This window comes from Mandrillus leucophaeus, unplaced genomic scaffold (assembly GCF_000951045.1).
Source record: "Mandrillus leucophaeus isolate KB7577 unplaced genomic scaffold, Mleu.le_1.0 Scaffold247, whole genome shotgun sequence".
Taxonomy (NCBI): domain Eukaryota; kingdom Metazoa; phylum Chordata; class Mammalia; order Primates; family Cercopithecidae; genus Mandrillus; species Mandrillus leucophaeus.
Genome location: NW_012102554.1, coordinates 2,298,583 through 2,312,215, shown reverse-complemented (window position 1 = coordinate 2,312,215; position 13,633 = coordinate 2,298,583). Strand labels below are relative to the sequence as shown.

At 37.3% G+C, this 13,633-nt stretch overlaps 1 protein-coding gene across 2 annotated transcripts in view; it reads left to right on the top strand.

The window, feature by feature from the left end:
• Positions 1-13,633, top strand: part of SLTM (SAFB-like, transcription modulator) — a 55,581-nt gene that overhangs the window by 16,679 nt on the left and 25,269 nt on the right. For both annotated transcript variants that reach the window (XM_011983191.1, XM_011983190.1), the window contains exons 3-5: positions 1,097-1,161; positions 4,417-4,614; positions 5,497-5,544. In XM_011983191.1, the coding sequence (XP_011838581.1) occupies positions 1,097-1,161; positions 4,417-4,614; positions 5,497-5,544 (311 nt within the window). The remainder of the gene's footprint in view (positions 1-1,096; positions 1,162-4,416; positions 4,615-5,496; positions 5,545-13,633) is intronic.

Genomic DNA, 13,633 nt, shown 5'->3' with positions numbered 1-13,633 from the left:
TTTTTTTTTTTTAAATGTGGAAAGCATTTTTAAAGTTCCAACTACCAGCTGGGCGCAATGGCTTAATGCCTGTAAATCCTAGCACTTTGGGAGGCCGAGGCGGGCAGATCACTTGAGGTCAGGAGTTCGAAACCAGCCTGGCCAACGTGGTGAAACTCCATCTGTCTGTACTAAAAATACAAAAATTAGCCAGGCATGGTGCCTTGTGCCTGTAATTCCAGCTACTTGGGAGGCTGAGGTAGGAGAATCTCTTGAACCCGGGAGGGGGAGGTTACAGTGAGCCGAGATTGTGCCATTGCACTCCAGCCTAGGCAACAGAGTGAGACTCTGTCTCAAGAATAAATAATTATTCTTAAAAAAAAAAAAAAAATTCTAACTACCAGTTTGCAAAGTTTTGAAGATGGGCAAAGAAGGTCTGTAGTTTGTTTGAAAGCTATTAACAGTTTTCACTTTGCCTTAACTTCTGCATGCCTTAAATCAGTTACTATGTTAAGTGGCCAGCACTCTTTATATTTAGGCTTTTGGATAAATAAATAATTAGCATAAAAGTAGTCACTGTATTTAAGGAATTTCTTATGAAGAGGCAAGGTATACTAGAGACAGAGTACAAGGCAATATGTCATCAATCACCTGATAGATTGTAAGATGAAGATTAAAGTGTGAGAATTTTTATTTCAGAGAATGCTTGTTGAAGAGAAGAACATAGGAAAGGCTTTGTGGGAGGTACAGATCTTGTACTTAGCTATCAGGTGTCTGTGTATATATAGTCAGTAGAATGCCATTGAAAGGTATCACAACTTCTCAGATAATTGAGGATAGAAAATTAAACTGGTGTAAAGAAAAATGCATCATACATGTCAAATCAGTTAAGCTGATGGGTTCATGTGTAGGAGTATGTGCACAGTGTATTTCAAACAGCATGACATAGGAAAGCTTTTTTTGTTTGGGACGGCTCTGACCAGGTGGTTTATAAGCAGTTGGCATTAGCTTTGTTAGATAGTTTGGGAGTGGAGAGTGCTATTGCAGGGTAAACTCTGAATATTTTTTGTTCTTAAAGTAAAATATCAGTTGTTAGCCCATTTTCCTTCTTTCACAGGTAAAAAACATGAAGCAGACGAGTTGAGTGGAGATGCTTCTGTGGAAGATGATGCTTTTATCAAGGTAAAGTGTTCATTACTCAGGTTAAGATGTTTATTTTAAGCCTAGTATTTTGCATCATGAATTTTGTGCATTGCATTGAAGAATGGTCACTGAAGTATGTAGGTTAAAGATAAAGTCCTATATACTGACAATGTATAATATTGTCAATCTCATTAACTCTCGTAATTGAGAAATATAGTAAATAACTTTAATTAAATGAGATACAAAAGCTAAAAATAATAATCTCTCCAGGCCTTTAGGTAGAAAGCTGGCCAGGGAAATAGCTACAAGATAATAGATATGTATGTTAGTTCCTGGACAAGATATCACAGGGAAAGATATTGATAATTTATTTTTTATCTGCCATTGCATTTAGCTTTTGTATATAATTTACAGAACTTAGAGTAATGTAGACCTCAAAATACACTGAGAAAATTGCTGAGGGGTTACTACTTGATAAAGATCAAATTAAGGGCCAGGCGCCGTGGCTCATGCCTATAATCCCAGCACTTTGGGAGGTCTAGGGGGTGGATCACTTGAGGTCAGGAGTTCAAGACCAGCCTGGCCAACATAGTAAAACCCCATCTCTACTAAAAATACAAAAATTAGCCAGGTGTGGTGGCGTGTGCCTGTAATCCCAACTACTTGAGAGGCTGAGGCAGGAGAATTGCTTGAACCCAGGAGGTGGAGGGTGCAGTGAGCCAAGATGGTGCCAATGCACTCCAGCCTGGGCAACAGAGCAAGACTCCGTCTCAAAAAAAAAAAAGAGAAAGAGAGAGATCAAATTAAGAAATTTGTTTTGCCATTTAAAGATGAATAAGCGAGGCCTTTTGGGGCCAAAAATGAGTGTATTTCAAAACTGGCTGGCCAGAAAAATTATGGATGTAATTTTAATTGGGGTTGTGGCAGTACTAAATACTACAGCTATAGAACAAGCTGTTTATAATTGTAGTTAGGGTTTAAAATTTTTTTAAATTATTATTTTAATGAAAAGTGATCTGCTTATTTGTTCTTAAGTATTGTGGTATTTGCAGGAATTCTTTCATGAGTATAGTTTCTCTTGAATTATGTACATTTGTGCCCCCATATATTCTGTTTCCTGGGTAAAACTAGTCCATATTGTCATCATGTCTCTTGATGTTTGTGTGTTTTACCATAGAGTCAGCTCATGTTCATTTACACACCCATCTCTCCTGCCTCCTAGCTCTCTTCACTCTCCACACTGCACATACAGACACACACACACACACACACACACACACACACATATACACAGCCCTACCCCCAGAAGGTGTTTTGTTGAGGAGTTAACCCTGAAAGCAGATAATTTTAGGAACTATTTGCCCAGGGATCCATGAAAATTGATGATTGCATGTCTGTAATCAGCTTGTGTTTGAGCCTTTAAGTTTTGGTATTCTGTTACCCTTATTATATATCTTCCATCAGGTTTGTTCCTTTCTTCCTATTTTTCTCCAGTTGTCTTCACCAGTAAGTGTATGATTAAGCAAACATTATCCATAAGCTGTAAAAACATTGTGACTCAGTAAAAAATCTTCTACTTTTCAAATTTGTTTCTTTCAGCTCTTCAGTTCATAAAAATGTTACAGTCATTTGAAATGTCCTAAGGAGATATATACGTCTATTCAGAAGAATAATAGTACTGTTTCTTATATGTGCTACAAAGGATGCCTTTGTGTTATTGTTAAATAAACCTGGTCATAACGTCTAGAATAACAAGGGAACTTTTTGTTTGTTCGTTTTTGTTTTTTTGAGATGGAGTCTCGCCCTGTTGCCCAGGCTGGAGTGCAGTGGTGCAATCTCGGCTCACTGCAACCTCCACTTCCCTGGTTCAAGAGAGTCTCCTGCCTCAGCCTCCTGAGTAGCTGGGATTACAGGCGTACCCCACCAGGCCCGGCTAATTTTTGTATTTTTAGTAGAGACGGGATTTCACCATGTTGGCCAGGCTGGCCTCGAACTCCTGACCTCATGATCCGCCCGCCTGTCTTGGCCTCCTAAGGTGCTGGGATTACAGGCATGAGCCACCACGCCCAGCCCTAGGAGCTTTTTTAAAAATTCTGTTTAAAGATATCTTCAGTTTATTTTTGGAAGTATTAACATGTGATATATTTGATAGAAATTAAGTGAATGTATTTTTCTCATCTCCCACAGTTGATAATTTTGGAATTTATACAGTAATGGTTGGTAAATATCACCTATTGCCTAAATACCAGAATTGTATAGAAATTGCTTCTGTGAATAGGTGAGGAGATTGGTCAAAGTTGGCACCTCAGAATAGGTGAAGTTTCCTTGGTAACTTCCCTTGATCTTTCTTGCGCCTATACTTCTGCCATAATACAGCCATGTACTCCATTTTCAACCCCTCACGTTCCCCAACTCATACTGTAGTACGTTTGGTCAAACAAGAGATCCCCTGCTCTGCAAGCACTCCACATTCCAAAACAATCATATTCTTTTCTATGCCCACCTCTCGATAGAAATTTCAGTTTCCTCACCGCAATTTAGCTGTGAATGATTAGTAGTCATGCCTCTGCCTCTTTTACCTTTTAACCCAGAAGCCTTTTCTTAAATCCGCTGGATTTACCATAAGAACAGGAAAAAAGGAAGGAACCTTTATTGCTTTCACCCCTTTCTCTGCACTTAATCAGAGGAAATTGAGCAGATTGCTGATTTTGTTTTCACTGAAGTACCCATATATCCGTAAACTTTGAAGGACAAACAGACCCAATCCCAACCTGTGTTACCCTTCCTAATTGACATTTGGCACAGTGGTAGATTTCAAAACAAACACATTTCAATTAGTTATTTGCATATTTTTCAAGAACAGGCATTGATGCAGCAGTTGGGTGTTCTTTATTATTAGAAGTAAACTTTGTTTTAATGTATAAGACTTCCAAAGTCTTTGAAGTTAAATCAACGTATGGCACATGGAGAAATCAAGCCATATTTTTTGGACAGCTCCTAGAAGGTGGCTTGGTAAATATTAAATAACTGGAATTTAGAGCATCTCTAGTAGCAATTCAATTAGTGTGCATTTTAGTGTGAGAAATTTGAGAACTCAGATTCGTGTTTGATGATCGTGGTATTAGACCTATCTTTAAAGACACAGTTAATATATAAGGTAAAATGATTGAACTTTGGGAATATTAAAATATGATCAAATTTGACACATTTAAAGGTGTAAATTACCAAAAACATTTGGTGGATAGCCCACGCTACTTTGCCTCTAGTTGTACCAAATTTTCTTACCATTAAAAGGACTGTGAATTGGAGAATCAAGAGGCACATGAGCAAGATGGAAATGATGAACTAAAGGACTCTGAAGAATTTGGTGAAAATGAAGAAGAAAATGTGCATTCCAAGGAGTTAATCTCTGCAGAAGAAAACAAGAGAGCTCATGAATTAATAGAGGCAGAAGGAATAGAAGATATAGAAAAAGAGGACATCGAAAGTCAGGTCTTTAGCCAGTTTTTTTTAAAACATGACACAGATAAATTAAGTTTTAAATAATAAAAAGTACTTTTTTCTAGTTCAATTTGGAAGTCTCAGAATTTTTAAAAGATGTGCTACTAAAGCTACTTATAAGTCATCTAAAATCCTACCACCTTAGGCAACCTTTTAAATTTTTGCTTATTTCTTATAATATATATTTTTACATAGTTGTTACAGAGTTAAGTTGATATTCTGTATTTTCATATAACATATAATTTCATAATTTTCCAATAATTTATTAGACTGCTTTCTACAATTCTAATATACTCCTTTCATTTTGGACATTTTAAGTTTTAAGGCTTTTTCCCTACTCCACGATGAAAGAATGTACCAATTTCATTCTGGCATTGCCAGCATTACTTGGTGGTAGGGTTTTTTCCCCTTTCTGCTACCTTAGCAAGTATAAAAGGTTACTTTAATTTACATTTCTTTGGTTATATCAAGGGTGGGGAATTACTTATGAAAGTTTAATTTTAAAGTAGATAATATTTCCAAATATTTTCTTTGAAATAGACCATTTGTCCTGCTTTGAAGTATGTTAGTACATTTTAAGAAAGTCAGTGGGTTAAGGAGTCAGTGCTGTTAGTATTCATGCTTAAAACACTTCACTTCTACCTACCTAATAAATGAGGAGCTCATGAGAAATGTTTCTAATTCTCTAGCGACATGGCTAATTTTTTTTTGGCATAAAATATAGTCTGAATATTAAGCATTGATTTAGTACCCATGGTATCATAGACATTATACAGAAAACAAGGCAAATGATAATCAGGTATAAGCATAAAAGCATTCTCATGTTACCCAGATATTTTGTAAAGCAAAGCTATTGTATACCCTTTTACATAGGAAATTGAAGCTCAAGAAGGTGAAGATGATACCTTTCTAACAGCCCAAGTAAGTTTACATTTAGTCCTATGAATTTGATATTGTGGGTGGAAGGGCTTGGAAAAGGAATCTTATTTTGACTTCATAATTCTTTAATTCATGTAACTGTCTTAAATTTAATACTGAGTTATTTACGTGACATACACAAAGTACTTAAAACTATTGGCAAGGCCGAGGTGGGTGGATCACGAGGTCAGGAGATTGAGACCATCCTGGCTAACACAGTGAAACCCTGTCTCTACTAAAAATACAAAAAATTAGCTGGGCGTGATGGTGGGCACCTGTAGTCCCAGCTACTCAGGTGGCTGAAGCAGGAGAATGGCGTGAACCCGGGAGGCGGAGCTTGCAGTGAGCCGAGATCGCACCACTGCACTCCAGCCTGGGCAACAGAGTGAGACTGTGTCTCAAAAAAAAACAAAAACAAACAAACAAAAAGATCGGCAGCTGAAATTTCTGTTGCCAGAAAGATAATTGGAGTTATTATGAGTTTCCTATCATTTTCAGAATTTTAGAAAAAAGTCCATCCTTTCTGTAAAACCTAACTCTGGTTACTAGTCTTTTGAGAAGTCTACATTCTTCTTGATTTTTTTCTTGTCACTTGATGTAAAATAAGTCTTTTAAAAGTATTAATATCCTTTTCAAAGCTTTATTTAAAATTTTGTTAATTTAACACTCCTGTAACAGGCATAGTCTAAAAATGATTAAAAATTTCTAGAAATTTACTTGGGGGGTGTGTGTATTGCAAATAACTGCACTTCAATGTGTAATAACGTGTTGCTGCTAATGTGATACACATAGTGGACTTTTTAAAGTGACTTACAGATGTTATAAGCAGACATCTGCAGATCAATTTCTGCATAAAAAATTATCCTTTGTCTTTTTCTCGTATCTGTAACTAAAGAACCCTTTGTTTTTGTGTCCTCTTAATTTCATTTTAATTTTTAATCTTATAAAAACCAGAGAGGGTTTGGTGGTTTTGATCTGAGTTGGTTTTCATCTGATAAATAAATGCACGCATCCCCGGCGAAGGGAGTCAGTGCCCATTGGCATGTATTAGTTCTAGAATTACCACAGTTAGCTAAGTAGGAGAGGATCATGTCCTCTTTAAATGGTGTACTTTCAAATAGAGATACGGGTTCCTCTGTTTACTAGATTCAGAAAAAATAGTCATCAGGTCAGTTATTTCCTCTGGGTAGTATTTCCTAGAAGAGTACTTGGGCCTTGTATTCATGGACTACTTATTGATGGCCCCTGCATGCTTTCTTTCCTGCAGTGCTCTTGCCTTTGAAATGCTAGTGAGCCACAGATGCTTCTGAGGCTATATATTGCCTCTCTGTGTGTTGCAGTGGAGGAGAAGTTGCATTTTGGAGAAAAATTGCATTTCTGGGAGAAATGTTGCTGATCATTTGGAATATTCAGAAAGGAAATATTAGAATGGTGAAAGTCTGTAAGGCTGTCCCTAAGTACATTGATTTCCTGGTGATAAAGAATCTATGAGGGGCTGGGCGCTGTGGCTCATGCCTGTAATCCCAGCACTTGGGGAGGCCGAGGCAGGTGGATCACAAGGTCAGGAGTTCGAGACCAGCCTGACCAATATGGTGAAACCTGGTCTCTACTAAAAATACAAAAAATTAGCCAGGCCTGGTGTTGGACACCTGTAGTTCCAGTTACTTGGGAGGCTGAGGCAGGAGAATGGCTTGAACCTGGGAGGCAGAGGTTGCAGTGAGCCAAGATTGTGCCACTGCACTCCACCCTGGGCAATAGACCGAGACTTGTCTTGAAAAAAAAAAAGAATCTATGAGGAAAATTAACTCTTAAATCGAGAGAGTACCTTTTCTAGATTACTGATTTGCAAAAAGGGGAAGTTGAGGTCTTTATATTATTTGGCAGCTGGATATTAGCTTCTGTCAAGGATCACTCCTATAGTTGTCCACTGTGTGAGTTGTATGAAGGCATCATATCTAAGGATACCCACTTAAATAATAAACTTCATTACAAACATTTTTTAAATGGATGGAAATATATCTGAAGGAAGAACAGTTATGTATTTCTTATCGAGGAGCAAGATTCGCCATATTGTATCAAAAGATGAGGTTACATTTTTAGAGAAGTTTTCTTTAAAATGACCTTTTTCCTCTTTCTAAATAATGTCTCATGGAACATCTAGAAACATAAATGTATCTAGGTTCCATATGATCTAATGTATCTAAACATGCTTACTGAGTCTATTACTATGTGCATTCAGGGATACTTCATAATGTAACCATCACCCAGCTTCAGCTGTTTTCAGTTAATGGCCAGTCTTATTTTCCTCTATGCTTCTGTTTACTTTCTCCCTTCTGCATTATTTTGAAACAAATCCAAACATATTTCCCTTGAAAAATTTCAGTATGTATCTCTAAAAGAGAATTCTTATTTTTTATATTAGCACTCCTAAAATAAAAATTTTAATATTATGAAATATACAGTTAGGATTCAAATGTTCAATTTTTCTATAGGTTTTTTTTTTCCATTATGTCTTGTTTAAATCCAGATACCAGTAAGATCTGTATGTTGTGATTGAAATGTTTTAGGAGGTTTTCCCTTCCATCTGTTTTCCTCTTACTATTTTATTTGTTGAAAAAAGCAACTTGCTTATCCCACAGAGCAAGGGTTAGCAAAAACAGGCATCTCATGTAGTTTGCCAGTCGCCACTGTAGAGCTTCCAAGGCCTGGATTTTGCTGATTACATTCCTGTGGTGGTCAACATGTTCCTTTGTTTATTGTATTTTTTGTAAATTGTTAAGTTGGTTGTAGCATCTAGAGGCTTGCTCTCAAATTCAGCGTTAACACCCCACCCCAGCACATACACAGCCGCCTCGTAGGTATAGTACTGTGTTCTTCTATTTGGATGCACATAATATCTGGTTGTCTTTTTGTGATGGTACCAATCATTGATGATTCATACCCAAGTAGGGGTTGCAAAGGGATGCTATTCTAATTCTATCATTTCTTCTGTATATGTTGGAATGTTTCTAGAAAGAGAAACTTCCCCTTATTTACTATTTGGTTACCCTGTGGTATCATTTACACAGGAAAGCCAGGATATATGTTTGATTCTTTCCTTTTTATTTACCAATTTTCAGAATATTGAGCTGGGTCACTGGCATCTCTGACAGTGGCCAGTTCTTAATTTTTTCTTTTTTCCTCTTTAGATTCATTTCAAACTCATGGATTTGTATATATGTAATGTATTTTGGTCCATCACAGTTATTATCCTTAATGCTTACATTGTTCCATGTAGTGAGAGCCTCATCAAGTTGGCTCTTGAGTCCTTTCAGCATGATCCTAGTAGACTTTGATTGATTCCTTGCTTGATGGTATGTAAAGATGTGCCATTTCCTGCTCTAGAACTATAATTAGGCATTTCTTCTTTATAGTGGTAAATGGTATTTCAAGACAACAATCTAGGTGGTGGAGGTGTTCACTGCTACTGAGTTGTTCATTGTTTCTAGGTCTTTTCAATGTACAATGCTAGAGAAAATGTTGGAGTTGTTTTCTTTGTTTTTGCTTATTTTTACTTTTAAGATAAAACAGACCTTCAATTCATATGGTACTTCCAAGATAACCATTTACTTTATCTTATGGTACACATACAACAACTTTAGAATGATTATACCAACACTACCACCAATGCAGTTACTGAAAGTAATTTAAGATTTTTTTAGACATATTTTTCGCAAGGATGTTTCCCTCTGGGGATGAACAAATCACCGTGTTTTAAGTTCTTTCCATTCTGTATGGTTGTATCACCCACTGATACATATCTAGGTTGATTTGTTTCATTTATTTTCAGTATTTAGGTATTGCTTTTGAAAGTTTAGTCTGGGTGGGCTGTGTTGGCTGATGCCTGTAATCACAGCACTTTGGAAGGTTGAGATAGAAGGATTGCTTAAGGCCAGGAGTTCAAGACCAGCCTGGGTTACATAGTAAGACTTTGTCTCTACAAAAAAAAAAAAACAAAATTAAAATAGCTGGGTGTGGTGGTCCATGCCTGTAGTCCCAGCTACTCAGGAGGCTGAGGCTGGAAGATCACTTGACTGCAGGAGGTCAAGGCTGCAGTGAGCCAAGATCATGCCACTATACTCCAACCCGGTCAATAGAGCAAGACCTTATCTCAAAAAAACATTAGAAAATTTAATCTGGCTGGATGCAGTGGCTCATGCCTGTAATCTCAGTTCTTTGGGAGACTTAGGCAGGCTGATCACTTGGCTCAAGAGTTTGAGACCAGCTTGGAAAACAAGGCAAACCCCCGTCTCTACAAAAAATACAAAAGTTAGCTGGGTGTGGTGGCGCACACCTGTGGTCCTAGCTACTCAGGAGGTAGATTGAGGTGGAAGGATTGCTTGAGCCCAGGAGGTTGAGGCTGCAGTGACCTGTGATTGTGCCACTGCACTCCATCATGAGCAACAGAGAAAACTCTGTCTCAAAAAAAAAAAAAAAGAAAAAGAAATTATATATATATATATGTATATACACACACATATGTGCAGCATATTTATATAGGGATTTGTCTATTTCAAGAGCCAGTCCTCAGGCTTTGACTTGAAGCTGAAATCTTTAGGCATTAGCCTCTAGGAAGTTATACTAGGTGGACTTTGGTTCAGATTCTACTTCTATTAGTTAATTACAATATTGTGATTGTGGCAGGTTCTCTATTAGTCAATTTATATGTCTATACAATGAATATTATAATTCTTACTCAGTTGATACAGGGATTAATCATAGATTCTGATGTAGTATATGTGCAATTAGTGGTCATTTGTAGTGTTGTTTTACTAGCTTGAACATACTGCTTACTTGAGAAATTTCTGGAGCTTTTTCTCTAAAATATTGTTTGCTAATGCTTTAAAAATTTTTTTTTTTTTTTTTTGAGACCGGGTCTTGCTCTGTCACCCAGGCTGGAGTGCGGTGATGCAATCTCCCCTCACTGCAGCCTTGACCTCCCAGGCTCAAGTGATCACCCCACCTCAGTCTCCCCAGTAGCTGGGACTACAGGTGTGCACCACCACACCCGTCTGACTTTTGTATTTTTTGTGGAGATGGGGGTTTGCCTTGTTGCCCAGTCTGGTCTCGAACTCCTGAGCCCAAGCAATCCACCCATCTTGGACTCCCAAAGTGTTTGGATTACAGGTGTGAGTCATCATGCCTGGCTTTAATATGCTTATATTCTTAAAAATTTCCTCTAGTTTCAAGAACCTCTTCAGTCTTTAATATTATGTGTATTCCTTTTTCTATTTGCCCTTGCCCCTAATGTTTCACTAACCTGAAAAATCTTACCTTTTTTTGTCATATGAAAATCTATATACCTCTTACAGCCAGATTCACCTATCTCCACAAAGCTTTCTTTCGTCTCTCTCTTATATGTAGTGCTTTACTGTTCACAGAGAGCTTTTTATATTCATTACCTTACTCAATCCTTGATATATCTTACATGGTTTACATGTCAACTCCACTTTATAGGTAAATTCATCCAGATAGATGACATACCACAGAGTAAAACTGTTTCAGTGATAAGACAGGGTAAATACCTAGGTGTCATGATGCCTATTCTGATATTCTTTTCACTAAACTCCACACTAGCAAATGTTTTCTGAGTTCTATTGTACTTAACATAGTGCCAAAGTTAAGCACTTCAGATACATGAAAATCAAGCAGTTAGTTCAGTCTTTCCAGCTAAAAACAGCAGTCTTACACTGCATTTATTTAGTACATTTATTCAACAGGTATTTTTTGAGTACTTATGTGCCAAGCATTTTGTACTTCCCTTGATATTTAGCATATTCCCAGATAGGTAAGTAGTAGTTTAAAGTTATTGTGAAGGTGTGTTCAGTCCGAATACAGTGTTTACATGTCAAGCTAGAGGAAAGGAGGTCTTACTTAGCCTATACATGTACATATATCATAAGATAACCTATGGGAAGTAGTAGAATTGAATGTGTAGTAAATACTTGGTTCACTGAAAAATAAGTCCTAGGCTTGTCTTTGTCTCTTAGCAGTCGTTGCTGCTCCTAGGATGAAATGAAAATAAAGGAACTTTATGTCTTTTAGCATTGACTAAGGATTGCAGATCCCCCTGTGAGATAAACAACATGAGTTTGTAGACATTTGCTTCCTCTTCATATGTTAAATATTTTTTTAAGACAAACTTGAGTGGTTAATTTTAAAATATGCTTTACATTTAATAAATAAATGTTTTACATTTACTTATTTGCTTTTTTCCTCATTTGGAAAAAAAAATCTGTTTTCAATGGGGGGAAATTGTTTTCAAATAGTTGCATATCATGTCTGTGCATATATACCATTTAGACAGGGAAAATTTCCCATTATATTTCTTGGTTTGTTTCCTTATTGCAAGTATTTTGGACTTACTTCGGACTTATGGTTAGTGCTATGCTTGCTGCACATACTGCGCAGTAAAATCAACAGGCATTTACGTGTGGTTCATCTTTTCTACTTTACCCAAGTTGTTTTTGTGCTCCACCCACATTGTAATCAGTTTTGTTTTCTAAAAGTTGGGTCAGGCCATTTCCCTACCGGCATTTAAGTATATATCATAAAATTTCTGTTTAAATTATGAAACCCTTCAGAAGACATGCTGAATTATTAAGATAAAAACCTAAAACTTCTCCAGCAAGTAAGACAAACCTTGCTAGTTACTTTAGCAACTAGAAATAACGTTATAATTGACAGGAACTACAATAGAACAAATTATTTTTTTTTTACATCATAGTATTTTAAAAATTTTACTTTTTAAAATAGCCAATAATTTGGACATTTTTTTTCTTGAAGCTTCCTTTCAGTTTTGCATCTCTAAAATAATAACTTCGAAATGGTGTGCTCTTCGCATCTGAGGTAGATAAGGAGAATCAAACTGCATTCTTTAAAAAAAAAATTTTTTTTTAAAATATATATTTTTCTAAAACAGAGACAGGGTTTTACTAGGTTTCCCAGACTGGTCTCAAACTCGTGACCTCAAGTGAACCTCCTGCCTTAGCCTCCTAAAGTGCTGAGATTACAGGCGTGAGCCACCATGCCCGGCCACGTGTTGCATTCTTTAAGTTCATTTAGTTTGCTTTAAATACATGCTAGGGTGTCTCAGTTTATTGCTTCAAGAAAAATTACTAAACTAAAAGACAGTTTGAAAGAAAAAGATTTATCCATAATTCAAGCATAACTCATTCTTCCCTTGCTGTCTCTACCATTCCACCCAAGTTAAAATGTTTTTCTTTCCTTTCCAAATACTGCAAATTGAACACATAATGCTTAAAAGTATATTCTAGTAAAACAATTTATTAAGACATTCTTACAGGCTGGGTGCAGTGGCTCCTGCCTGTAATCTCCGCACTTTGGGAGGCTAAGGCGATAGGACCCCTTGAGGCCAGGAGTTCAAGACCAGCCTGGCCAACATGGTGAAATCCTGTCTCTACTAAAAATACAAAAATTGGCTGGGCGCGGTGGCTTATGCCTGTAATCCCAGCACTTTGGGAGGCCGAGGCAGGTGGATCATGAGGTCAGGAGATCAAGACCATCTTGGCCAACAAGGTGAAACGCCACCTCTACTGAAAATACAAAAATTAGCTGGGTATAATGGTACGCACCTGTAATTGCAGCTACTCGGGAGGCTGAGGCAGGAGAATCGCTTGAACCAGAAAGTCAGAGGTGCAGTGAACCGAGATTGTACCACTGCACTCCCATCCTGGGTGACAGAGTGACACTCAGTCTCAACAAAATAAAACAAACAAAAAAATTAGCCGGGTGTGGTGGTGCATACTGGGAAGGCTGAGGCATGAGAATCCCTGGAACCCGGGAGGTGGAGGTTTGCAGAGAGCTGAGATCGCGCCACTGCACCCCAGCCTGGGTTGACGGAGTGAGACTCTGTCTCAGAAAAAATGAAGAGGAATTCTTAGAGCACAGTATAATGGACTTAGATAGTGATAGAAGTTACATTGCTGTGAGTTAATGATTTACTTGTTCTGGACTATTTTACTTCTCAGCTTATGGTCGAGCTTTTTAGTATTTTCAAGTTTCTTTCATGTTACCCTAGTTGTAAAATAAT